The sequence below is a fragment of the Ahaetulla prasina genome, chromosome 2, assembly GCF_028640845.1.
Source record: "Ahaetulla prasina isolate Xishuangbanna chromosome 2, ASM2864084v1, whole genome shotgun sequence".
Taxonomy (NCBI): domain Eukaryota; kingdom Metazoa; phylum Chordata; class Lepidosauria; order Squamata; family Colubridae; genus Ahaetulla; species Ahaetulla prasina.
The window spans coordinates 268,849,710-268,877,645 of NC_080540.1; the positions used below are offsets into that span (position 1 = coordinate 268,849,710).

Below are 27,936 nucleotides of genomic sequence, written 5' to 3' on the forward strand. Positions count from 1 at the left end.
TTTTTCCAACAGTTTGCCAAACTGGTCAGAAAGTTAACAACTGGTTCTCCCGAAGTGGTGCGAACTGGCTGAATCCCACCACTGCTTAAACCTCAATCTTTCACAGACAGTCTACAAAAGAAAAAAGCAAACTGGTTTAGTGAAGAGATATTTTATGAAAGAGCAAAACTTCCTGTCAAGGGTCCGTATCTATTCTCCAGGGGGATTGCAGTCTGACAAAGCAAACTATGGAAAGCCCACTAGGTCATTTTCTCAGGATACTGTTTATGGCCTGGGGAAGGAGCAACGGTTTTGAAATGTTACCAGAAGAAGAAAGGAGAGAAAATGGTCTGGAATGGAAGGTGAATAATCCTTTCAGCTGTTACCAGAGACGAAAGATGGGCTCTTGCTCCTTTTTTGCTCACTACAAGCGACAAAAATCTCATATCTCCAAAGTTTTTTCCTGATTGCCAATAAATTTGCACAGGCAGATTCTGTGCATTTTTATTCTTTAACAATTCAGTTTCAGGAATGTTGCACAGATATATCATGTAGAATGCATTTGAAGTTATTCTTATTGCGATTGCACAACTCCCTGGCAAGCAAAAACTTTTTAGTGGGCAAAAAAGGAACAGGAGCCAAAAGATTACTTTTCAATCCAAAAAACTGAGAGTTTGTTTGGCAAATAACTTATGTGAGTGCTTGAAGTCATACATTTCTTATGCGCACATATTCCAACAAACAGAACTTGTAGCTGTTGCTTCCCTCTTTCTCCCTATCCCTCCCCCCCAACAAAAAGTAGAGATATGAAGTAGCTGCATGCCAAGCTGAAGTTTACCTGCAATCCAAAACCCATTCACTCCAGATCATTTGACCCAAAGTCAATATGATTAATTTCCCCAGTTCTCTGGGTATGGTGAATGTTAAGCTCCGTTAAACTTTCAATCTTCAAGTTGGGCACCTCGCTCCATGCAGGATAACTTCTATGCCTGCTATTCCTATTGCACCTTTAGAAGGGGAATCCATTGATGATCCATAGGAACAGCCTTCCTTAACCTGGCTCTGCCAATCAGTAGCCTTCAATTGCCAAATTTCCCAGCTAGTAATGAGTAACTGCTGAGACTACTGGGAATTAAAGTTCTCTTGTCTAGACAGTATCAATATTTTTAATTTTTTTTTAAGGTTGAGGATTTTAACTGACCTCCAGTATATTTTGATTTATCCTGTTGCTTATTTTTGTGGTTCATCCAGGATTATCAAACAGCTGTAAATGTTGTCCTTTGACATTGTTCAAATAGCAGGCAATAAAAATACTGTTCATTTCTAATGTATCCTGTATCTACCCACCAAGGTAGGTATCCAGATTTACTGTTGAAACACCCAGTTATTTTGATAGGTACTCAGACAGACTTTCCCTGTAAAGTTAATCTTCAATATATGGCCTGACAAATTATCTGACTATGTTTAAGCCTAGGGTGGTTTGTGAACTACCTGTCTCTGATACTATACAAGCTGTTGAGTCACCAGTTCGTTAAATAAATAATAGCAATTCAGCCTCTTTTTGCTTTCCAAGTGGAGGGTTTTCAACTCTATAAATATTATTCAAGTCCTACGTACCACGCAGAAATGAAAAACAATAGGATTTACTTCTAAGCAATCAGATCTTAGACTGTACTGCAGTCGAATTATCGTTCATGTGGAACTAAGAGTCTCTGATATTCAACATTAAATAATCCCCCTAGTCTCTATCCTAATTCAGAGCAATTTTCTGAAAATTGGAATACTGGCTTTGATGCCCAGGCTGGTGTTGAAAGCTAAGGCAACCAAATCTCACAGGGAAGAAACCCCTTTGAAAAAATCAAGGTTACCCACTCAGGATAAGAGAATCTGAACCTTTGCTTGTTCCCCCAGATCCCTTCCTCGAGCCTTCCTAACGTTCCTGGACCGGGATGCGTCTGAACTGGCATTCCGTCCGTCAGCCAGGAAGAAAAACCATCCATTACTCCCTGATTTCATTGAGGTTACTCAAGAGCAAGACAACCCATTCGTTCAGAAAGAGGAGCTTTAAGAGCTTCCGAAGAGTGACTGGATGCACCTCTTTCAACCGAACGGTTTCAAACGTTGCCCCCCCCCCCCCAAATAAAGGTAACTTGGAAACTAGGAGTTACTCACTATAACAGAAGCCATCAAAGCCTACGCAATATTCCGTTAACTTGAATTTAGTTCCATTTATCTCAGCTCAATCAAATCTAGGTTTCGTCCAGTTCCATTTCTCTTCCATTGTGGCCTGTCCGTGCCACTCAACCCGCAGTCCCTTTCACGGTTTCCAAAAAGTTGCCGTCTCGACTCATCTCGTTTTCTCCAACTTGGGCCGCTCAGGATGTTATTGGACTATATAACCTGCCAGGATACACTTCCCCGGACAGAGTACCCACGGGGTCGGGTTGCCCAAGAGCCCTGAGCAGACTCAGCCGGGCTTACGAGGCTTCTCTCATTGCGGGCGGCCGGGCGGCAGTCAGTTTCCTTCTAACGCGGAGCGCATCCAGGAGTCCGGGATCAAGAGCGAAACCCTCCTTCATGCGCTCCCCGAAGTCCCATCCCGCAGACTGGGACGTTCCGTTCTTGCTTGCCAAGAGATTGGCGACGGTGCCCCGATTACTGCAATTCAGCCACAGAGCTGAACCTGATTTTTTCCCCCCTCCGTTCTTCCCATCGTACAAATCGGTGCTTAGATCTCGCATTCGCCTTAGTGACTGTTGCCGGTTAAATCTGAGACGTTTGACACTTACTTAAGCCTCTCCGGAGGCTTCTCTGCTGAGCAGATAAGTAGTACTTCGAATGCGACTCTCCTGACTTGAAGAAATATCTAAAGCAACGCTGGGTTGGTTATATTTACTTATAATCCCACCCAATACTCATATGAGCCAACAAGTCCAATTTCGGGATGAAAACAGAAAAAAAAAAGTGGAAATAGCTGAGCTGGTTGAGCTGATTCTATTTTTAGATAATGCTTCCTCACCAGTGCTGTCCTCATTCATTTTGTTCAGGTTTGCTCCCAAAAGCAGAGTTGCAGCCTCAGCTAGAAGATAGAGAGATGATTGATTGATAGATAGATAGATAGATAGATAGATAGATAGATAGATAGATAGATAGATAGATAGATAGATAGATAGAATCAGAAACCTGAAATAGTGGACAGTGGCAATTTTGATTCATCATGCATAAGTCCATTTGTTCAATGCATTTCCTTTTAAATAACCACTTAGCAGCTTTACAATACTAACATGTCTGTAACCTTGGCCCCACTGAATTGAATAGAAAGAACATCTGAGTTTGAGGCCTTAATCAATTTGACTAGACTAGACTGAATTGAAATTATCTCTTTGCCTCATATTTAAAAACACTTTGGCCACATCAGTAGATAGATACTTATCATTAAGATAAATTATAAGTGTCAGATACTAGTTATTGCCTGTGTCTTTGCATATTTTGTTACATGCTCATTTCTATTTTTTAAATTATGTTTCTGATATTTATAATTTCAGAACTATTGAAATTCCTGAGTGGTTCTTTGGCATTTATTAGAAGGTTTTTTAAAGTCTGCAATTCCAATGTATTTCCAACATCATAAATCGTGGGAAAGAAATGTACTTCCAAATAAATGTTCATTTGGACATTTTCAGGAGAGTTCCTGGCTGATCCGACCTATCAATCACAACCTCCTGCACCTCTTTTCTAGGATATAAACCTTGAGCTCTTCAGCAATCCTTAAACAAGCAACATCCCTCAAACTCCAGCTGTGCCTGTGTTGAATCTTACAAATCTGATTTCCCTGCCTATTTCCCAGTTCCTAGGGATGCCTTGCCTTTGTGGAGGGATGAAAACAGCAGGATGGTTGGCTACTAAAGTGTCATCCTTTTGAATGGGATTTACTTCCAGCAAAGTAACTATGTCCATAGTAAATCTCCAGGGGCTTTCACAGGATGGTCATGAGCATCAGTTGAATCTCGTGGTATGGGAACACGTGGGGGAATCAAAGTCCCTCCCCCTCAACTGCCATTCTTTCCAGGGAAGAGCCGGATTATACCAAATCAGCAAACCCCAAGCCCCAGACCAAAGAGCAGCTTGAGACATCCCCTTTTTACATGCATCCTTCACACACTTCTTGGCTTCCACCCATTGTGTATGTGTATGCCCAGATGCATGGCTCATCTTTTTGTTGTTCCTACATTATGCTTTCCCACTTAACCATGTTTTTATTCAATTAATGCAATGTTCAGTCTTGGTAAAACACACAACCCTGAATTAATTATAGGGAGTGGCTTTGCACAGCATCTGAGCCTAAAGGGAGCAGGTTGGCTGGTTTGTAGCTTGACTTCTCCAGCAAACACATGCTGGGCTGTTTGAATTGAACCAGGCTGTATATATGCAGGGTTGGTTTTTTTTCTTTTAGCAGTTGCGGAATTGCTAAAAGTAGCAAGGAGGAAATATTAAACATATAAAGCCACCAGCCATGCCTGTATTCAGAGAGAAGGCCTGTCTCCTATCAGAACTGCTGGGATGCTCAACCCAAATCAACATCCATTGATTTGGAAATTGGGCAGTGCTCAAAACTGAAGCCCTTGCGATAGGAGGTCCAATGAAAGGAAGGAACCTCAATTTTACTCTCCTTCCTACCTCAGGTATAATATCATCCTCCTGATACCATAGGGGGTTGGACGAGAAGACCTTAAAGGTCCCTCCAAGCCTGTTATTCTTTTATCATATTTTCTTCGGTTCCACCCCCTCCCTCAGGAACCACTAAGTGCAGCATAGGCTGCCTTCCAAGGAATGCAGCTGGGTCTTCTTTGCTTCACTTTGAAATCCTCACACCCACCCCAGTACAGCATGCATTACATTAAATAGAATAGAATAGAATAGAATATTTTTATTGGCCAAGTGTGATTGGACACACAAGGAATTTATCTTGGTGCATATGCTCTCAGTGTACAAAGAGCAAAATAAAATGCACCCAGTCTTTACGGCTATTATTTTTCAAAAGGCTTTAAGTAAAATGCACATCTCTCCACAGCTTCTCTCCTTTTTTATTATTCTCAGCCCTATCTCTTTGCCAAGAATGGGAGTTTCTTAAGTGCAGGGGTTTCCAACCTTGGCAACTTTAAGCCTGGCGGACTTCAGCTCCCAGAATTCTGGGAGTTGAAGTCTGCCAGGCTTAAAGTTGCCAAGGTTGAAGACCCCTGGCTTAGGGCTTCAGCTTGCCTGGGAAGCCCTTTCCCACCTCTTTCTCTTCCACCAAGCCCTGGCAGTTGCATGTTCCACTGCTTTTACAAAACAGAAGGAGGGGACTCCTGTACTTGTGGCTTCAGAATTGCCCCACTGAGAACCGCTAAGGTCCTTCTCCCCAGATCCATAGTCTTCAGGACAAGGGCATCAATTCTGTACAGTACAGGAGCCAGGGATCAGCAGGGTTTATGTGCCATGCATACAAATCAGGTAGATAGATCACACCTCCCATTTTGACTTCTTTTGACCAAACCCAGATGCTGGCTGGCTTGCACCACCGTGCACATCTTAAGTAGAAGTGGGAAAACTCTGACCTGAAATCTTAAGAGAGGTGTTGCTGTATATAGTTTGTTTCAACATAGTAAACTTGAACTAGCTTTAGCCTTGGCAAGAATTTGCTTGTTTATGGTTTAGCACCTTGGGCATATCCAGCGGAATCGGTTAGCTTATGGTGGAGTGAACACACAAAATGGGTTACTTTAGTCAACAAGTTAGAATGTGAAGGCAGCAGGTATGGCGCTGAATGGGCCCACATACTCAGAAAACAAGTTTCTGAACTTTACCAGGCACGTAAAGCCCCTCCTGCCTGGCAATGAATTGGAAGAGGCCTAAGCAAAACGCCTTAGCTGGCCTTTCACCACCGGCTGTCCCCATCTCAGACCTGTGGCAGCGACCTTTACATCCCAACCGCGCCTCTTTTTCCTTGGTCCAAAGATTCCTCCAGCCCAGCCAAAGCAGAAGTTCTTCAGATCACCATGCATTAAGCTCCTCGGCAGAGGCGCACAAAGGGCGCAACCCTGAGCCCTCACGTGGCGGGCGGGAGCCCCCCCATCTGCTGGGCTTTGGACTTTTACTCGCCCAACCACTGCAAGCTGGGTTTTGGACTGCCTTGCCCCTCCTTGGCCACTTCCCACCTGAAAGAGTAAAATTCAGGACTTGGCAGCTTCCTCAGAGTTTTTTTCCAATGCAATCAACCACTTTCCCCTGGAAGGGAATGGAGACCCTAAAAGGGCACTCGAGTTCTTGGGAAGAGCAGGCAACCCTACGGAAATGAGCAGGAGCTGAGAGTTTGTCATCTGCGGCCTGTTGGTTTGAAGCTGGCTCCCGCAGGTCCTCAGATCTTCTTTTCAGTACCCAGCCTTTGGCTTCTTTTGCTGGGCCTCTGGCGGGCTCGGCTTAAAGGAAAACAAAGCGAGGAAGCATGTCGTAAAGCAGGGATTCGGCCCTTGCTTTCCTTCGTGTGACCAGGGCCTCTTTCCCATGGGGTAGAAGCAGCTGGCCTCCGCGAAACAGAATGGAATGGAACAGAAAGAAGACTGAGGCAGTCAGAAGGAGGCAGCCTCAGTAAGCAGTAGGTTTGGAGGGCACAAAAGGGCAGTGAGGCCTGCAGTGAATCTTATTTCTTTGTGAAGGACTTGCTTGTGGAGTTGCTTATGAAAATGTGCATGGTGGAGTATTAGAGACGGCTTTGTCTGGGTGTTTCCATCAGGGCTGGGAACTCATCCTTTTTCACATGCAAGGGGCATGCAGGTCAACCCAAAGATAACGCAGCTGGCGATCTGGTCCTGCAGTGGAATCTGCTGGTTTAAACTGGGGAAGAGGCCCACTCCGTGCTATGACTGGGTGATGCTATCGTGTTGAAAGAACCCTAACTTCCAAAGTACTTCTCCAGAGCACCTTTCTATCTAGTTAATTGCAATTCAATGAAACAGAACTTACTTCCAAATAAACTGGTATAAGATGTAGCCTGACCACTCTAGGGCAATGATTAATTTACTGTACAGTCAACAACAAAAAGAGAGAAAGAGATTAGCTCTGAGTCTGTATTAAAGTGATAACCAAGGCAGTCAGTCACCTAGTGGCAAATTCCTGGAGTTTAATCTGAGGCTACAAAATGCATGTAGTGTGATAATAGTGTAATCATAACTGAATTTGGCACAACCTGGATTTACCTGCTGAAAGCATAAAAAAAAGTGGAGGCCAATAAAAGTGAAGAAAGCGTAAGTGCACTTCGGAAAGCTGGAGGTAGGCTAGACTGCTGGAAACTCACTTAAGGGAAACAAGACTGAGTTATGGGCACATAAATTCAGAGAGGTGGTCGCCATGAGCTCTATTTCGCTCTCTGTCCCTCCCACCCATCCCCGGGTGCTTGCAGCATTTACTGTGACTGATGGGATCTAGGCAATAAAGGTTGAGAAACACCCACAGGCGCAGGCTCCAATCTGCGGCCTATTACTTCTCCCGAGAAGCAGTCCTGTTTTAACTGATCCGCGGCAGGGAACGATGCGGGAGTAAGGCCTTGGGATCGGATCCCTTCCCAGCCCAATGTGACGCCCACGCTTTACCCAAACTGGTCGGGGTAAAGTTTCCAGCGAGTAGGCAAGATTTAAGGCACATGATTGCAAGGCACCGAAATATCAAAGTTCATTTCCACGTTTAATCAGTTCCAGACCGAGAAAACCCGACCCTCAAAAGTGGCGGTAGATTTATGAACCACCAAGGGATGGAGGAAGACGGGCAGGTGGAGGACTAAGATTAAAAAAAAAAATCCACTTGCCATCGTATTCATTACAAACTCTAAAAAAAAAGTTATGCGGAAAATAACCAGGTTGCTTTCTCCAAGAGAAAGATTTTATGGAGTTAGAATGGGGGCAGGGGACAACGGCCACGACTATAATCCCTTTATTCATATCAACCAGTTAATATCCGAAATAGTGAGAATGCAAATAAGATAAACGGCTTTTTGTTCCATCATTCCCGCCTGGGATAAATAACTACCTTGTTCTGTTAGAACATTTCCGCGTTGGGAAGTTGACTCCCCGCAAAGTGGCGAGTTGGATCGCAAGAAACGAAACGATATATTCCAAAAGCTCTTCGGGCAGCTTTTCAGGCGTCGCAGATAAGGAAGGCCTGTGACTCCTTCCTCTCCCTTCAGAGAAGTCTATTTTTGCTTACAGAAACCTGGGCGCCCATCACGATTCTGAAGCATTTAACTGACAAGAAAGCGGGCCTGGCCCTTGGTTTCTTTGGATTTCGCGATAAAATAAAGAAAACGCCATGCCTGGGGTCAGGGATGAGCTGGGATTAAAGGTAAAAAAAAAAACACTAATGGGGAATGTTTGAGGACGAGAAAGGAGAAAAAGACCCCAACCGAAAAGAATCGAATCACGAAGCTATCCCCTTCCCCTCCTTGGGGTTAAAAAGAAAGCGAAGGGAGAAGTATCGGCGAGATAGCAGCTCTGCGGCTGGAGGTACGGCTGGTTAAGAGACACCGTGTGTGGCATTGGAAAAAATCCGGCCGCCTACAGCAGGGCTTCATTACATTTCCAATAGATAACATTTGGTTAACTCGGTCCTTAGATTACAGCGCGACATAATAGCCCCATCAGCGAAGAGGGGGCTTTTTGTGTGGTCCTTCTGCGGGCCACGAACTGAAACATTAGCTCTCCCTTGGCCAAGTCATTCCCTCCTAATTCTTCCCTGAAACGGGGGGGGGGGGAAGAGAGGGAGAGGGAGGGAGCGTCTTAATAAAACCACACTTTGTAGTTTGGAGAGAAAAAGATTAGGAGGGGGAAGGGTGGGGAGACAGCCCCCCCCTCCGCCCCGTTTGTCGCTCAGCCCAGGGTTTCGGCTTGATCTCCGCAACGCAGCAGCGTTCCTGGGGCTGCGCGTTCAAAGCCCCAAAGGGAACTTGGAGCTCCATCTGCACCGAAGCAGGGTCCCTCTTCAGCGAGCCGCTTCGGAGTCCCGCCAAAGACAGTCCGGGTTTGTTATTCTCCGCATCTGCTCCGCCGAACTGAATTGCCCACTTCGGCTATATGGGCCCTTTGTGCGGGAGTTCCTTTCTTCCCAGGGCCGCGGCCTCGAGCAGGCCAGCAAGGACAAAGGCTCAGAGGTCGCCGCCGCCGCAAAGCGGAGAATCCCCCTGAGAAGCCTGGCTATAACAAACACGGAGGTGCTGGAGTAGCTCACCTTCAGACCAAGCCTCAACCGCGGACCGCGCCACTCATTGCCGATACGAAACGGTGAAGAATGGAACACCGCTGACCCCTTAACTTAATCTTAACCAGGAGAAAACGACCTCTAAACGCAGCCGTACTTGCTTGTCCTTCAGCTTTGGTCTCTCACCTCTCCAAACACACACCTCACAAAGCCTCCCGACTCACCATTATTTTTGGGATAACTTTGAAAAAATGACAATTTGGAGATTAGTTGCTAAATGGAGACAAGAATAGTTTCCTGAGTTTGTAGAAATTTGGAAATTCATTTAGAAATCACTTTGTTTATGTCCTTGAGGAGAGAGTTTGGCAAATTAATTAATGTCTATATATATATATATATATATAGGCATTATATATATATAATATTAATTAATTTGCTGCCAAGACAAGAAATCGGGTTGCTGCATTATGAATCCTTAGGAAAACTAAACAATATTAATGCAGATAAGAGTTGCCAGCACTTCAAAATTATCCACGACTTTTTGACAAATAAATTGCATTGTCTTCCATTTGAAACATTAACTGAGAGCAACAAATTAACACATAACAAAAAATCGAGATAAGAGTTTCAGGGACTAAGAAAATGATTGATTGTAACAGTTTAGGAAAAGTAGATCCAAGTTAGGCAGCCAGATCCAGGGTTCTACAGGTGAGTTTTGTCAGGGGCACCACAGTCCTTATAGTTATACCTAAAGTGAGTGAGTTTCAGGAGAGAGGTGTTAGCTTCCTGTTTTTCTGCTAAGCACCTGCTTTCCACAGTGCAATCAAGTTTTTAGTGAGATAATAGAATTTTTTTCAGCAGAATTCCCACATACCTGGCTATTAAAGCTCTGAACAGTCATTGCAACTCTGTGTGATGCATTTTTTTTTCTGGAAAAGAACACATGAAGCATTTATTTATATAAGTTTTTTTTCCCAGAGGAATGTGGTGCTCCTTTACAGTATACTATGGAATGGACCAGTATTCAAATATGCCTTACAAATTAATAATGATTACTCTTCCTTAAGGAGGACACAATTAGGAATATAGTTTCAGCATTCTGTAAAATTTCTGTTACATTTAACTTTTTTAAAAAAAAATACTAAAATATTGTAGAGGTAGAATGTATCTAGGTATATGCAGGTTCTTTAGTTTCTTTTCGTCTCAACTGAACATTATTTCAAAATTAATACATCAGACAAGTTACTATATTTACCCTATAATTAGCAACACTAAGGTTTTTTTAAAAAATCTGCTGTTTTAACTGCTCATCGGCTTTCAAAATGCCAGATCAGCTCAAGATATTTTCTATACTTCTATATATTTAAAAGCAATATAGTTAGTGTTGAATATTTGTCTGCACATTAAGGCAACTCTGTTTAACTGGATTTTTTTTCTTATTTGGTTATACATGCATGCTTCTATTCAAATACGAATGCTGGAAAGATAGGCACATATCTGCATTATTTGTGTTTTTAAAATGCTAAACCCATAAATGGTTGCCCCTCATCTATAATCTATCACATAGATTGGTGGCGGACACAGACAAATGTGATCAGCTTGCCAAGTTCATTATACTCTGAAATCCTTGAAAGAATTTACATTCATTTGCTTCAAATACACAACATTGTCCTCAGAGAAGATTATAGCTTACAGCTACCAGACTTTATCCATCACTAAAAGAGCTCCTTGTTTTCTTTGGTTATTCCTTACCCTCATTTGAGTTACTTGTTTAGGAAAATATTATTCTATGTCTGCTGCGCTATAATGTTTTCTACCAGGGTAGATCAAGGCATGAGGTAGTTAAATTCGGTCTTTACCATAAGCCTATTGGTTTTACAGTTAAGTACAAAGGAAGTCCCACTGATTTCAACTATGAGCCTGTGGGATTATTGAAGACCAACTGCAGGAAAGGGGAATGTACAACTTCATATCAAAGTTGCTAATCTCATGAAAATATTATAAGATTTAGTGACCTTTCATTTGGATTAAGTTATGGCTAAATCTTGAGAACCATACCTCCTCTGAGAAAACATTTGCTGCTATTATTTTTTGTTATTGTTGTTTTTATTCATCTGCCTAAATATTGATAAAATTAGAACTACAAATACATTTTCACAGGGCAGAACACTAAAGACCTGGAACCCTAAAGCCAATAGCGGGATTTATTTTCTTGAAAAATCATTTGCTTTATTTCTGGAAATGTGTAAAAAAAAAAAGTATTTTTTTAAAAAATGGAAGGTACAATAAAACTTGTCAGTCCTCTTAACAATAATCCTGATAAAGAATATACATAAAATACAAATTGAAAAGACAGAGCGCCTTCCATTTATACATACCCCAGGTTAAAACAATGACAATCTCTTCTATGTAAACATTTTGATCTTTCCGTGCATAAAAAGTACCGGGGAGGGGGAGAGAAAATGAACCGCAAATGACGACTCCCTCAACGTTTTTGCTGGGTTCCCATGTCCGCCCCCTCCTTCCTTCCTGGGGGAACCCGGCGAGCTCTGCAACGGAAAGCAAATAAAACTTTTTTTTAAAAAAAGAAGATATTTGAAAGGGGGGAAACAGGGTGGCGTCTGTTTTCAAAGCAGAGACCCGAGGACCGTTTCTCTGCCATCTGTCTCTGCAGCATCTAAGAAATGGCTTTGCATAAATAGAGGTACGGAAGAAGAAGCAAACCGGAAGGCCAGAGACAAGCGAGGGGAAAAAAGGGCACAGAGAAACCAACCAGCGAGTCGATCAGTCCGGAAAGGTCTCTCCGCGTCGCTGCTCTCCAAAGCCGAAGGGAGACGAGGCTGGTGGTGGCCCAGGCAAGCTAGCAATTGGAAATCCTGGCCGCGCAGCTTTCCACGCTGCCCAAGGCCGCCCCGTGGGGCAGAGTTCCCAGAGAGGCGGCGGCGGCGGCGGGAGAGGTCAGCGAGGGCGAAGGCGACGGCGAGGCCATCAAGGTTCGTGCCAGGACCGGCAGTCCCGCGGCCTGAGACCCGCAGCGGTTCCCCGGCCCGGGGCTGACGCTGCCCCCGATGATGCTCTCAATGGAGAACGGGGAACGCGCCAAGGCCGAAGTGGTCTTGGTGGCGGCCGCGTGCAAAGAAGCGGCCAACGACGGGCCCAGCTGGGCCGCGTAGCTGAAACTGGTAGTCCGGCCCAGCTCCGGTCCCGCCGCCGGCGGGCCCAGGAGGGAAGGCGGGGCAGGCGGCAGGACGGGGCCCGACGCCGACGGCCGCCTCTCCTGGGGCGGGAAAGCGAAGAGCGTCGAGGGCGCGGGGTAGGGCTGGAGGTGGAGGCCGTAGCCGCAGCTGTAAGGCCCGTAGGCGTAGGCGGGGGGCTGGCCGGGGAGCCCGGGCGGCGGCTGGGCGGCGGGCGGCGGCGGCGGGTGAAGGAAGGCGGCGGCAGCGGCGGGTTCGAGCCCGCGGAGGAGCAGGTCGGAGGCCGGCAGCGGCTGCCTCTTGAAGCGCTTCCTGCGCCGCAGGAAGCTGCCGTTGTCGAACATGTCGGCGGACTCCGGGTCCAGCGTCCAGTAGTTGCCTTTGCCCGGGTTGCCCGGCTCGCGGGGGATCTTGACGAAGCAGTCGTTGAGCGACAGGTTGTGGCGGATGGAGTTCTGCCAGGCCGGGAACTTCTCGCGGTAGTAAGGGAAGCGGCCGCTGATGAACTCGCAGATCTCGCTCAGCGTCAGCCGCTTCTTGGGGCTCTGTAGGATGGCCATGGTGATGAGGGCGATGTAGGAGTAGGGCGGTTTCACCAGGCTGCTCTTGCCGCCGCCCGCCGCCCGGAAGGGTCCCGGCTGCGAGGGGGAGCCGGAGGACGAGGAGGAGGGCGAGGAGGGCGAGCCGGAGCCCGGGGACCCTGCCGGTGCGCGCCCCCCCGGGGACCTGGGCAGTGAGCTGGCCTCGTCCTCCTCCTCCTCGTCGTAGGGCCGCCGGGGAGGGGGCTCCTCCTCGTCGTCCTCGTCCTCGTCGCCGCCCCCCTCGTCCTCTCCCTCCCCGACCACGTCGATGTCTGTCTCTTCGGCCAAGGCGGAGGCGGCGGCGGACATCTCCGCGCTCAGAGTCATCGCTTGGCGGAGCCGGGCATGGGCACAGCGGGCGGGGAGGTGGCGGCGGGCAGCTGCCCGCGGGAGGTGTCGGTCCCGGTTAGGAGGGCCCGGCGCTCCTCCACCGGCCGGAGTTGGCTTGCCGGACTGACGGGGCTGGCTTCTCCGGCGGGTGGGCGAGCCGGGAGCTTGATCCCTTCCGCTGTTCCCCCTCAGTTAGGAATGAACCCTGCGGGGAAAGCAGCCGCCGCCACCCTTTCTCGGGGAGGCTGGCGAAAGCAGCGGAGCCCGCAGAGGAGCTCGGCCAGGCTGAGGCCGTGCCCAAAGGGGATGGCCTTTTCTCCTCCCGCGGGCGGGCGGGGCGGGGAGCGGAGCGGAGAGTCACATGGCTCCCAACGTCAGCGCCACAACCGGGAAAAGATTCCTGAAAAAAAGCGGCGGGATGTGACGGGGGGGGGGGCAGAGGGGGAGGGGAGCGCGATCCGAGCGAAGGAGAAGAGACCAGGCGGCAAAACCGGAGCCTCATTCCGGCCATAAAAAGCCCCGCTGGGTATTTTGCAGCTGGGGGAGGGGCGCCCTCGGGAACTCCTCCCTCCCCCCACCGCCAACCGGACTGTAGCCGCGCTGCTTCCCCGCTTCAGACTTTCCTTCGCCTTTCCCCTCCCCCTCGGAATGGCGGACACTTGTTATTTTGTTTTCTTCTTAAACCTGAGGGAGCGGAGAGAAAGTGCTTCGGAATGAAAAATGAGGAGATCCGAAGTTTGCCGCCGGCAGGTCCCAAAATCTGAGGAAAAACTCTCCCAAGCGCTGCATAGGATCGCGTCAAAGAGGAACGGAGAGAGGGGAGGGTCGCGCGATCCGGGAGTGGGTGGGAAAGGGGGACCCGGAGAAATGAAGGTCGCCAAGCCTTTTTATGCGCTGGGAAGCAGAGAAATGAAACCCCGAGTCGGGGTTCCACCCTGCAAGGTCCGCGGAAGGCGGGTTGGTTGGTTGTTGGAAATCCTGCCGGGATTTAATGAAGTGTAATCCCGAGGTTTCGCTCGTCCCCTTGTGCTTCGGTCGAGGAGGTCTATACGGGTCTCTTAAGGTTTGACTCTTCTCAACCAGACTGGACCTTTTTCCAGGAGTATCTCTGCTCCGACCAACCGAGGACACCTGGGGACAGGCGGGCTGACCGTGAAGCCCGGCTCGGTCGTTGGCAGCGGAGTAAATACACCGAGATCTTTCTCGCTCCACCGAGATTAAAACAAGAAACTTTTTACTGAAAGGCGAAGTGGTTGAAAAATATAACACGCCTGAGATTTTTTGGTGGGATTTGTTGTCTTTCTTTAAACATGATTTGATAACGATCGTTTCAATGGGGACGAACCAACTTCTAAACAGTCTCGACCTTTGTTTCTCTTCTATTGCTCCCTTTTCTTCCCCCACTCCAAACCCTCCACTGGGCATCAATGAATTTTGATAAAAGGACTCTATACATTTCCAGTTTCTTCAGAAGTAAGGCTTTAGAGAGGCTCATCATCTCCGGGCAAGAGAAGCGCGGCCGTTCGGCCGTTTTATCGCCCTGCAGCTGAAGGCGGTCGCCGTGATGTCTGAAAGGCAGGAGAGGGCCGGAGCTTCTGTGTTGCTGTCGCCAACACGCCGCCAGGCGGAGCGACCTACTTGCCGTTCTCCACTCTCTCTTCCCTGACCCGCATTGTGATAGCGCCCTTTCGCTGGGACTGGGCGGCAAAGAGGCTGGTTTGCTTCTTGCTCTCTTAGTGAATGGGTAGTTTATCAAGTGGGCATACTTAGAAAGCACCCTGATTATTTTAGGCGGTGAATTAACAACGTGTGAAACATGTAGAAGTGTGTGCATATTATGTGCGTGTGTACCTTTATATGTGGGTGGGTGGGGGAGAGAGTTAATAAAGGAGGACAAAATATTTATTTCTTTTTGCTCCTTATTACAGTCTGTGTGTTTGTAGGTGTATGGGTGTAGAGTCTGTGTCTGTGTGTAATTAAGTACACTCAACCAGATCCACAGCAAATTTGCTTGGAAATTGTTTCATGCTTTAAAACTTCTCTTTTCCATTCTCCTATATATGTATTTATACAAAAGCATTTACAATACAGGTCATTAAATAAAAATAAGCAGCATTTCAGATTGGGTGGCTGTTTAGACTTAAGAGAAATCTCTTCGCCATTTTAAAAAGAAAAATAAATCCCATTTTCTCTAATAGTTTTCTAAATAAAGAATTTCCTTGATGGAATTATACCAATAAGACCCCTTCCAATATAATTGCCCTGCTTCTTAAAGTATAACCAAGGATTTTGAAATTAAGAGACACGCAACTCTTTCGCTTTGTTTTTAAATATATTAGAAAGAAAATTCTCATTCTTTCTAATAATATATTTAATACTTCATTTAACTCAATTTAGTCCAGCTGGTAGATAAAAATCTGGTTTATAGACATAGTAATTATATTAATTAACTATACCTATTAATATGCCTAAAAATAAGGCAACTTGTACATTAATCATGCTTCTTTACCTTGTCTGTTTAGAAGTCAAACAAATTTATTTTCTTGGGATTTACTTCCAAATAAATATATAAGAAACTGAAGCCTAAAGGAAATTCTATTTAGTTCAATGTATTTCTACATTGCTCTAGTAAACTTTTTAAAACATAGCCATGCCTTAAAGATTGGACTAAATAACAAAAAGCAAACGGTCTTGTTAAAATTCAGTGGGCACACAAATTTCCTCCACAGTTTCTCCATAGAGAGCAAGTTTTATGATTAAATATTTGAACAAGGAACCTAACCTCCCAGGAACCACAGCTATGACCAAAAATGAATAAGAATTTGGAACGATTTGTTAGAAATCTGAAAACTATGTTGACTAATTGCCCATTTATAATTTTTAAAGTTTCTGGTAATACCAGATTGTACTATCATGTATACTGTTTTATTTTTATTTCAGTTTTCTTCTATTTCAGAATATTTCAGTTGGAGTTGAGTTACCTGGGAAATGTTTAAATCTGGGCATATTTCCCCAGAAATAAACTTAATTTCTAAGGAATTGCTTGTAACCCCCCCCCTTTTTTTTTGGCTGAAGAATAAGCCTAAATGGGGGACATTTCCATAGAGATCATGGTATTTAGTTGGCTTTGGGGATGAGAGAGGAGAGAGAGAATAAAGAATACAACATTTATTCAATCTACGTGGCTCAGGTAGATCACTTCCATCAGATGCACAACGAACTGGAGGTATCAGACCTGTTAATTTCGAGTGGTAAACGCTGTTCCTAGGATGAGGTCACCCAAAAAGGATCAGAAATGTAAATAACCACCGATTTCCTTCAGTAACGAGAGAAACGGAGATCCTGTGACACGCCCGAAGGCTGGATTCGTTACAGTTTATATACACCCGTCCAACGTTCCCATTTCAGTCCGTTTCCATTCCTCCCTTCGACGGTTGGGGGAGATTATGCCTGAGCGCTCTGATCATAAAATAAGACTCCCATCTTCTAAGCTCCCGCCAAAGCCGTGGGAAAGGAAGGGCTGTTAACCCGCCTGAGGAGCGACCGATTCTGATTGAGTGAATTGGAGTGACTCGCGTGTTAGAACGGCAGATAATCTCTGACCCGGTCGCCGCCTTTCACCGAGCCAAGACTGCGGCAGTAAGAGAGAAGAGACGCCTCAGGAGAACGACCACTGAAAAGTTCCCCAGCCGTTCGTCGGTCCAAACCTGGAGACAGAAGGGACTGCTTAGGTCAGTCCTGAAATAGATGCCCAAGTCGGCTACCTCCAGATCTAAGAAGGTTAACTGTCCCCTTCCCCAGGGGAATCTGTGAATCGCCCTGCGGGACGAACAGAAGCTCGCAAGTTGCGTCCCCCACAGAACAAAGGGAAGGAAGGATCCCCTCTCCCCAGTGAACGACGGCCGCGTTTTTCAGAAGCTCACCGCGAAGAAAGTGGGCACCTGCACCCACACAGGCTTGGCGAGAGAAACGTAGGTGTGGAGTAAGGTTCTGGTGTCGTGCCTGCCTCCGCTAATCTTCGGGCAGCAAACTTCAACCAAATCAGTCGAATGACGGTGCTAGCTGGGCATTGTGCGGGCTGCAGTCCAACTTTCTGGAGGGCGCCAGGTTGCAGAAGGCCGTCGAGACGGCTGACTTCTAGGCTGCTTCCTCCTCAGTGCCCTGGGAGTTGCCGGAGTGACTTCGTAGAGGAATGATGCCACCTACCGGCCAACCGATCAGAGGCTTGTTGGCGCCTATTTTAAGCTGGCTGGATGTTCTCCGGCAGCCGTTGCCCCCTTTTCTCTAGCTGGTGGGCTTGCAAGGAATGCTTCTTCTTCAAGGTAGCCTAGGCTTCCCTTGATCACTTGCCCCCATCGAGTTGGGGGAAACTTTGCAGACTCATTCTGCTCCCGCTTTGGATCTCAACTCTTGCCATCCCCATCATTGTCATGAGTTACCTTGTAAGCATGATCAGGACCGCCCTACTAGGTGCGTTTTTTAAAACGGACCAGCTCAGAGGAAGCTAGTTTCAGAAAAGTAGAGAGTTATGACTTGTGAGATGGTTGGAAAGACCATTTCAACTGCAGGCATGGTTTTAATAATGTATTTTGTTCTTCTGCTGGAGATGGTATTATTCAAACATTGAAATAACTTGACCAAGCCTTCGTTGCTGGGGACTTTGTCTTATGAAAGAGGTTTCCCAAGCAATTCAAGATTAATTGTAATTGTCTTTTCTGCCAGGTGATATAATTTGTTGGGCCATTGTCATGTACATTCACAAGCAAGAGAAGTCATCTTACTAGAGCTCTTCTTCATTGCTGTTGAAGTGCTATCCACTGGAGATGCTGCATTGGGATCCTGGGAAAGGATCTGTATACAGGTACTGCAATCAAGTGTTACTTGCATGTCCCCAAAACATTTTTTGGGATATTAACTTTAAAGCCTTAGTAAAATGCCTTTATGGTCTCCCCCTTGAGTCAGAATAAAACTTTATTGGCCTGAAATTTTCTCATCAGTGCTATAGTCTCCTCTGTTTCAGGTCATCATAATCACCTGATCTCCCTTCAAATGTTTGATGGATTTTAAAAACAAAAACAAAATGAAGTTGCTTTGGATAGCAATGGAATAAGAAAGAGGACTGTTATTAACTCTGGAATACAAAGGACATTCAGTCTTTCTCACTCATGTCTGGAGACAAGTTTATGACAAGTTCATCACAAGAAAAGGGTTGCTGCACTGATGTTTTCAATTGTAGAGAAAGCCTTTGATAATTTGAATTGGATTTTTTGTCTATAATATATAAACCTTGGATATAAATTTATTAAATGAATAAGTTTGATTTCTATTTCTCAGAAAAAAAACTGTTAATGGAGAACTAACAAAACCATGCCTGATTTAAGAAGGGACAAGACAAAGATGTCCGCCGTCTCCACTTTTGCTCATTTTAGTTCTTGAAGTACTAAATAGAGACATAAGATGAGAGAGTTATGGGATTTAAGATTAAAAAACAAACTTATAAGAGCATTTGTGGATGTTAATTTTGAAAGATCCACTAGAGAGAGTAGAAACATTAATGCGAAAACTAAAGGACTTTGGTTTTAAGATTAATAATAATCAGAAGACAAGGATAACAAAAATATGAAAGTAGAAGACTAAATACAATTAATGGGGAATTAAGGGGAATTTACTTTTGAGAAAGAAGTAAAATGCTTGGGTATTACTATGATAAATATGAATTGTGTGTTATTTCAAAATAAATATATTAATATATGAAATAAAATTAAGACGAACATATGGAGATGGGAGGAATTAAAATTAATGTTTTTGAACTAATTAGAATTAGAATCTTTGTTGTAAAAATGAATGTTTTGCCAAGAAAGTTTTTGTTTGAGACAGTACCTATTCTGACAACTGATATTCCATTCAAATAATGGCAAAAAGACACATCTCAATTTATAAGGCAAGGAAAAAAAACATGAGATAAATATAAAGTGTTAAGAGATTCAAAGGAAAGAGAAGAATTGGATTTACTGTATTCTGCTGCTTGTTATTTGGTCTGGATGAAAGGATGAATGTTGCTGAGAAGCATGAGATTTTGTACAGTTTGAAGATCATGAGTGGCAATGATATTTATGGTAAAATAAACTTGAATTAATGTAGAGTTTAAAATCAATTTTACATGTGCCATATTGAGAATACGGAGTAAATATAAACCTGAGTCGTATTCAAAAACATGTTTATGGATCTTAACTCAAGTAGCTTTTCATAGAAGATAAACAGACAAGAATGAATGGTTGAAGTACTGGGATTTATTGGCAAACCATCAAGGAGATTTAAAATCAAATCAAAAGTGCAATTAACAGCAGAAGAATATAGTTTTCATTGGTTTTCCCATTTAGTTATCAGAAAGATTCAAAATGGACAGAATGACCCATGGCATGGAGCAACGCAGGACAGAATGTGAAATACAATTGTATTGATAATGAACGTGTAATTGCTAAAATGTATACACTTTTGTTGAAATTTGAAACAGAGGAAAAACAGGTTAAATAATGTATGATAAAGTGGACTAAGAATTTTGATTATAATATACAGATAGATCAATGTGATTAAAAGGATGGAAATTTATGTGTTATAATCCCAAACAGAATTTTTATAAAATGACGTATTGTTGGTACGATTTCAGAGAAGTAATCTAGAATGTATAAAGATACTTGAAAAGTATGTTAGAAATGTGAACAAAAAGAAAGGACAATTCCTTATGTTTGGTGGACATGTAGAAAAGCTTTAAAAATTGGTTTCAAATACATACTTGATACAGAGGATTTCAAAGATTAATATTCAATTGCAGTGAAAATTTTTCCTTTTAGAACTGCAGTAATGGATAAACAGTTAGAAAAAAGCCACAGAATATTATTTCAATGTATGATTACCATGGTGAGGTTACTACATTACAAGGATAGAAAGATCCATTGCTAACTACTATGGAGAAATTGTGAAATTGACAGATTCTGCTGACATAGAAAAATTGATTATATTTATTGGTGATTGGAAGCCTCTAATAGATGTAAATGAACTTGTGATTTATGCCTTTTATGACTAGACAGGACAAATTATATTAAGAATAGTATTATGAAGGAACTTTCTAGAGAGAGGTTAAAATATAATTATACCTACAGTTGTTGTGAATTATTATTATGGTTAATCTTGAATTCGATTCAGTCTGGGACTGGTAAAAAAATTAACAGTTCAAGTGCTAACTAAGGACCTAATAGCTGTTAAGGTAGCATCTGCGTATATAGGCAGTTCCGAGGAGGGTGGGTTTTTTTTGCAAAGTCAGGATATTCAGGTCTAATAAGTTCAAACTTTCCATGTAACTAGGCCAGTGGTTCTCAACCTTTATAATGCTGCGACCCCTTTAATACAATTCCCCACGATATGGCGACCCCTTTAATACAATTCCCCACGATGTGGCGACCCCAACCATAAAATTATTTTCGTTTTGAATTTATTGTGCCTGAAGCCGTATTGGCTAGCGATCTGAACTGCTTGCGATTGCCTTGAGGACGGAGGCATTAAATCGGAGACTCCTCCCCTATTAAGTTTATCGTGCCTGAAGCCAGATTAGGCTAGCGATTGGGAGTGATTGCAGCTGGCTTGAGAGGGAGACATCAGAGCAAAGATTTCTCTCTTTTTTAATTTATCGCGCCTGAAGCCGAATTCGGCTAGCGATTTGAAGAGCCTGCAGCTTGCTTGTGGAGTCAACCATTGGAGCGCGATTCTTCGACTCACAAGTATACTTCCCATATTTCCGATGGTCTTAGGCGACCCCTGGCAAATCGTCATTCGACCCCCAACGGGGTCCCGACCCACAGGTTGAGAACCGCTGATCTAGGCAGTCAGGGGCTTCTATTATTACTGGTGTAACCATTGATTTCTTCATCCATAATTGCTCAACTTCAATTTGCAGAACTCAGTATTTTGTTATTTTTTCTGGCTATTTCTCCTCAATTTGTGCATCACCTGGTATTACAATATCAATGATCCAGACTTTTTTCTTTTCCATAATAGTGAGGTTAGGCATGTTGTGGGTCAGGTGTCTGTCTGTTTGGATCTGAAAATCCCTCAAGATCTTGGCCTGTTCATTTTCAAGATCTTGGTCAATTTGGTGTTCCCAGTAATTTTTGCTGCATTCAAACCCAACTTCTGGCAAAACTGCCAATGTATGGTTTTGGTAACTTAATCATGATGTTGTAGATAATCAGTCTGTGAGGTTTTGCTACAACTACTAATAAGGTGATCTACTGTTTCATCTTTCTCATTGCATAAGCAGCATTTGCTGTTGTTACTGACATGCTGAATTTTTGCTTTCATGGAATTGATCTGCAAGACTTGTTCTTGGGCAGCCAAAATGAAGTCTTCAGTTTCTTTCAAGGGCTCAATTCAGCTTTTGTTTTTCTAAACAGTTTTAAATCATCTATGTAGAGCAAATGGGAAATTTTCAATCCTTTTTAGCCAATTCGTAGCAACAATTTGTTTTGATTAAAATGCTGTTAGTGATGCCATCAAAAATACAAATAATAGCGGTGACAATGAATTGCTTTGGAAGATTCCTTGTTTGATTATTATTAGCATATGGTGAGACTACAATACAATCGCACAATAGTAATTTAGCTGCCTGTTTACCAGCTCTGTCAGGTATACATTTGCACACTTCCAATGGTGCACCACAACAAGGCTAGTTGGTTTCACACCAGGAAGAAAGACAAGTGGCTCTTCTTCCCTCCCTCCCCTCCCTCCCCAGAGTAGCCTTACAAAAAAGTGCATTATCTGGGTTCAGAGGACAGGAATCTGACTGCCTGCACAGAACACCAGCTCATCTCCCCACTAAAGTGGTACCTATTCATCTACTCACATAGAACATGCTTTTGAATGGTTAGGTGGACAGAAGCTGATGGCAGCTCACCCTAACACACAGTGCTAGGATCCAAACTGCTGGAGCAGAAACCAACTTGAGCATCATTAAGCCATTGAGCCATTGTGCCTCTATTGCTATGAAGACTATCAGAAGCTATTTCTTTGTATTTTTCCTTACTTTTGTTTTTTTTTAAATCTTTTTCTTCCACTTCTTGCTTTCTTCTTGCTTTGTTTCCTTTTCATTTTTCTCCCTTAACTTTATATTTTTTTGTATTAGTTTTTATCTTCTTTTTTAAAGGATGCAATAAAAGTAATATTTTAAAAAAGAGTCATAAGGATGACTGATGATAATGATTTATGATGATAATACAAAATATTCTCCAGGATATTCGCAAGTGTGGAAACAGAGGTTTCATTATTTATCCTTAAATGTGAACTCTAGGCAGTTCCTTGCAAATAGGATCACCTTTAGGATTCTAGTTTACCTTAAACGTAAATCCTCACCAGCTATAAGGGGGTCTAGAAATAAATTGACCTGAAATAAATATTCTGCCTCAATTTCAGAGCCATTTTATTATTATTATTATTTATTATATTTGTATACCACCCATCTCCTGAAGGACTCAGGGCGGTTCACAGCCAATAAAACAACAGAAAACATATAATACATATAAAACAGCAAAAAGTATAGACAATTAAATTCAGTTGATGCCTTAAAACTTTTAAATACAAATTTAAAACCCATTTAAACCCCTGATTTAAAAACCCCAATTTAAAACTACGTTCAAGCTAGTTCAGCAACGTCTTCAGCTCGCGGCGAAAGGACCTGAGATCAGGGAGTTGACGAAGCCCCAGAGGGAGCTTGTTCCAGAGGGTAGGGGCCCCCACAGAGAAGGCCCTCCCCCTGGAGGTCGCCAGCCGACATTGTTTAGCTGACGGTATCCGGAGGAGGCCCTCTCTGTGAGAGCGCACTGGTCGGTGAGAGGCTAATGGTGGCAGTAGGCGGTCCCGTAAATATCCTGGCCCTAGGCCATGGAGCGTTTTAAAGGTGATAACAAGAACCTTGAAATGAACCCGGAAGACCACCGGGAGCCAGTGCAGATTACGCAGGAGGGGTGTTACACGGGAGCCACAAGGTGCTCCCTCTATCACCCGCGCATTCTGGACCAGTTGGAGTCTCCGGGTACCCTTCAAGGGGAGCCCCATGTAGAGAGCATTACAGTAGTCCAGGCGGGATGTAACAAGGGCATGAGCGACCGTGCATAAGGAAGCCCGATCCAGAAAGGGGCGTAACTGGCGTATCAGGCGAACCTGATGAAAAGCTCCCCTGGCGACGGCCATCATATGATCTTCTAAAGACAGCCGTGCATCCAGGAGGACGCCCAGATTACGGGCCCTTTCCGTGGGGGCCAATAGTTCGCCCCCAATGGTCAGTGATGGAATTAGCTGACTGTACCGGGCCGCCGGCATCCATAGCCACTCGGTCTTGGTGGGATTGAGTCTGAGTCTGTTCCTCCCCATCCAGACCCGTACGGCCTCCAGGCACTGGGACATCACTTCAACAGCCTCGTTGGGGTGGTTAGGGGTGGAAATATAGAGCTGAGTATCATCAGCGTATAGATGACAACTCACCCCAAGACCACGGATGATCTCACCCAGCGGCTTCATATAGATGTTGAACAGAAGAGGCGAGAGAACCGACCCCTGCGGCACCCCACATAAGAGGCGCCTTGGGGTTGATCTCTGTCCCCCCGTCAACACTGTCTGCAACCGGTTGGAAAGGTAGGAGGAGAACCACCGATGAACAGTGCCCCTCACTCCAAGTCCCCCGAGTCGGCGCAGCAGGATACCATGATCGATGGTATCAAAAGCCGCTGAGAGATCTAATAGGACCAGGATAGAGGAACAACCTGTCCCGAGCCCTCAAGAGATCATCAACCAGCGCGACCAAGGCTGTTTCCGTGCTGTGACCAGGCCAGAAACCGGACTGGAATGGATCAAGATAGACAGTTTCATCCAGGTACTGGGGCAACTGTCGTGCCACAAAGCGAAGGTTTGAGACCGGGCGATAATTTGCTAAAATAGCTGGGTCCAGGGAAGGCTTCTTGAGGAGGGGCCTCACCACCGCCTCTTTCAAGGCGGCAGGGAAAACACCCTCCATCAAAGAAGCGTTCACAATTTTCTGGAGCCAGCCTCGTGTCACCTCCCGGGTGGCCAGTACCAACCAGGAGGGACACGGGTCCAATAAACATGTGGTCGCATTCAATCTCCCCATTAACCTGTCCATGTCCTCAGAAGCCACAGGATCAAACTCATCCCAGATAATAACATCAAGACCTGCCTCCCCCACCCGTCCGGATCCACCCAATCTGTGTCCAACCCTTCCCGAATCTGAGCGATTTTATCAAACAGATATTGTCCAAATTCCTCAGCTCGACCCTTTAAGGGATCCTCTACCGCTCCCTGATGAAGGAGCGAGCGGGTCACCCTAAACAGGGCGGCTGGGCGGTTATCTGCTGATGCAATGAGGTTGGAAAAATACTCCCGTTTTGCCAGCCTCATCGCCACTAGATAGGTCTGAATTTGAGACCTAACTAGTGTCCGGTCAGATTCAGAGCGGCTGGCCCTCCAGATACTCTCTAGGCGTCTTTTCCGGCGCTTCATCTCCCTCAGCCCCTCGGAGTACCAAGGGGCTAAACGAGATCGGCACCGGGTCAGAGGCCGCAAAGGCACGACTCGATCTAGAGCACCAGCCGCCGCCCGATCCCAGGCGGCGACCAGAGCTTCAGCCGAGTCGTGGGCTAAATCCTCAGGGAATAGCCCAAGCTCCATCTGGAACCCTTCAGGGTCCATCAAGCGCCTGGGACGGAACCAGCGAGTCGGTTCCGTCTCCCTGCGGCGGGGGTCGGCGGTTCGAAAGTCTAGCTGAAGGAGTGAATGATCTGACCATGACAAGGGTCTGATAACTAACTCCCCTAATTCCAGATCCTTCAACCACTGTCCAGAGACAAAAATCAAATCCAGAGTGTTTCCCCCGATGTGAGTGGGGTCGTTCACTAACTGGGTCAGGTTCAAGGCCGTCATGGAAGCCATGAACTCCTGAGCCGATGTGGATGCTATCCCCACCGACGGCAAATTGAAATCCCCCATGACCATAAGCCTGGGGATCTCCACTGCCGTCCCGGCGACCACCTCCAACAGGTCAGGCAGGGTCTCTGTCACGCAGCAAGGAGCTAGGTACGTGATAAGTAAACCCACCTGAACCCCACGGCCCCACTTCACAAGGAGGGACTCACATCCGGTTATCTGTGGTACAGTGATCTCACTCGGCTCAAGACTCTCGTTGATAATAACCGCCACTCCCCCACCCCTACCCTGGGCCCTGGCCTGATGGAACGCACGGAAACCCGGTGGGCACATCTCTATCAGGGGAACCCCCCCTTCCGTGCCCAACCAGGTCTCCGAAATGCCAATCAGGTCCGCACCCCCCTCCTGTATAAGATCGGAGATGAGGGGGGCTTTATTTATAACGGACCTGGCATTGCATAACATCAGGTGAAGGTCCAGCTTCTGAGGATTTAAGCCACTCGGGGAACGGGAAACTATCAGGGGACCGGAGTGCGCAATCGCTCGTAAATAGCGCGGGCGCACTCCCCGAACCCGATATGGGCCCCCGCGTCCGCCATACCTGCCCCTCCCACCTACCGTGCAGATAGAGCTACCCTCAAGACCATGAGCTCTAGCCTCTTCTTCTACCTCAGAATCGATGTTTATGCCGAGAGCCGGCACAGGATCTAACAATGGCTCCGATAGGTATCCCCCTGAACCTAACTTCGCCGTCCCACCCTTCCCCCTGGATAACTTATATAAGAATTTATTATAACACCTAGTTAAAAAACCCCTAAGCCTCCTCTTAGAAGCATGCCACCCCTCGGGATTCCAAAATCCGTCATCAAGGTAGGCCCTCGATAAAGTGGAGGGCCATGCCCGCGAGAGGGGGGAGACTCGCAGGTTAAGAAGCTGCGATCGCGAGTAGATTTCGGAGTTTATAGAAGGTGGCAGATGGTAACAGTCTTAATCTGGCCAATCAGATGGTCACAATAGGTTCCAGACAATAGATGGAATTTAAAGCTCCTCCGGTAAAGCGATGCTATTAGATGATAAATGAACGTAGGGTGGTAGGACCCCATCGCCGCCGTTGTCATAACAAGAACAATGTCGGTCCCCGATCGGGCCCCCATCATAACGTCCCAATCGTCTTTAACCCGGTTCGGTCATTCAGACTCTTCCAAGTGGGGGGTCCGTTGATGACCCAAATCGGGCAGGCACAGCTGGCGCCTGAGCACCCTACCCCCTTTTGAAGGGGTTCTTTAGACAGAGTTCTCTGCCTTAGCTGTACAAAATCAAAAGCCCGTCCATTGTGCAAATGGGAAGCTATTTACTGTGTTGCAAGAATTGTTTTTTTATCCAAATCCCAATTTAAACCAATAAAGCCAAACAGGGAAACATTGCTTCAAAGTTTTGTTGATTTGTGACCACAGTGTGTTCTTAAGACAAAATTTATATGTAAACAAGCATTTTTATCAAACTATTAACGTACATCATTTATTTATTTATTTATTTATTTAGTCACAACAATATATGTAGGTATCATACAAAAAGATTATATAGTATGTAAACACACATATATGAGTAAATATAAGGAGGTATAAGCATATATATAGGAAGAAGAAAAGAAAAAAAACAATAGGACAGGAACGGTAAGCACGTTTGTGCGCTCATGCACGCCCCTTATCATCTTTCCACCTACCTTATTAAGAACTACACATAGTTATTTGCATGTGTTTGCTTTTATCTCTAGAAACACAGCAGACTTATTTTAAAAACAAAGAGACTTGCTTTTATTTGTAAATGTGAATATGTAGTCTGTTCTTCACATCACTTATTATCTTTCCAGCAAGTGCCGTGCTTTGGATACATTTTCTGCTTGACAATTGCTTCTAGCTTTGTCAGGGTGTAAAGAGTTAATAGCTGTAAGCTGATGGGAAGCTGTAAGCTGAGCCAGCCGGAAACTGATGCAATAGAATGAGGCAGCAAAGTTACTGCCACTTTAAGAAACTGGGTCAGAAGCTGCCTATATAAGGGAAACCATTAGTGGGCATTTCCCCTTCTCCTCAAGCCTTCTTCTCCTGCACTGTACTTCTTGTTCTCATGTGTGTATCAATTGCTCTCCGTGTATCAGTAGCTGTAAAGGTATTTAACCACGCATAAGTTTGTAAATATTTCACTGTAGATAAAACCACTGTTATTTATCTAAAAGGCGCCGTGTGTTTTGCTCCTGGGTTTATCTCAGAATACTAGTTACGCTGCTTAAACTCTGACAAACTTATTCAATTGAGCACCTTAAATATAGCTTTGGTTATAGTTGCTAATGTTTTCTGATACAAGGTCCTACAATGTTCATTCCCATTGAAATTATCCTCCTTCCATCTTCTGGATTTTATCTCTTTTCCTGTGGGGAAATGTATAGGGTAGTCTATTTCAGAAGATCTTTTTCCTTATTACTTGCTCTTATTTCATCAAGATTTCCTTGGTGGACAAATTATTTATTAAAAGTATTTTTTAACTGACTTTTATATCATCGAAGCTTACAGCTCACTCTATTTCTATACTGGCCCAGTCTCACCCTGCCTCTGGAACTCTACTTTGGTTAATTCTGGTAATTCACC

At 45.0% G+C, this 27,936-nt stretch overlaps 1 protein-coding gene across 1 annotated transcript; it reads right to left on the minus strand.

The window, feature by feature from the left end:
• Positions 1–11,058: 11,058 nt before the first annotated feature.
• Positions 11,059–13,598, minus strand: FOXD1 (forkhead box D1). The gene has a single exon (XM_058168971.1). It carries the CDS (start codon positions 13,304–13,306, stop codon positions 12,065–12,067), a length of 1,242 nt encoding a protein of 413 aa, XP_058024954.1. The 5' UTR covers positions 13,307–13,598; the 3' UTR covers positions 11,059–12,064.
• Positions 13,599–27,936: the final 14,338 nt, after the last annotated feature.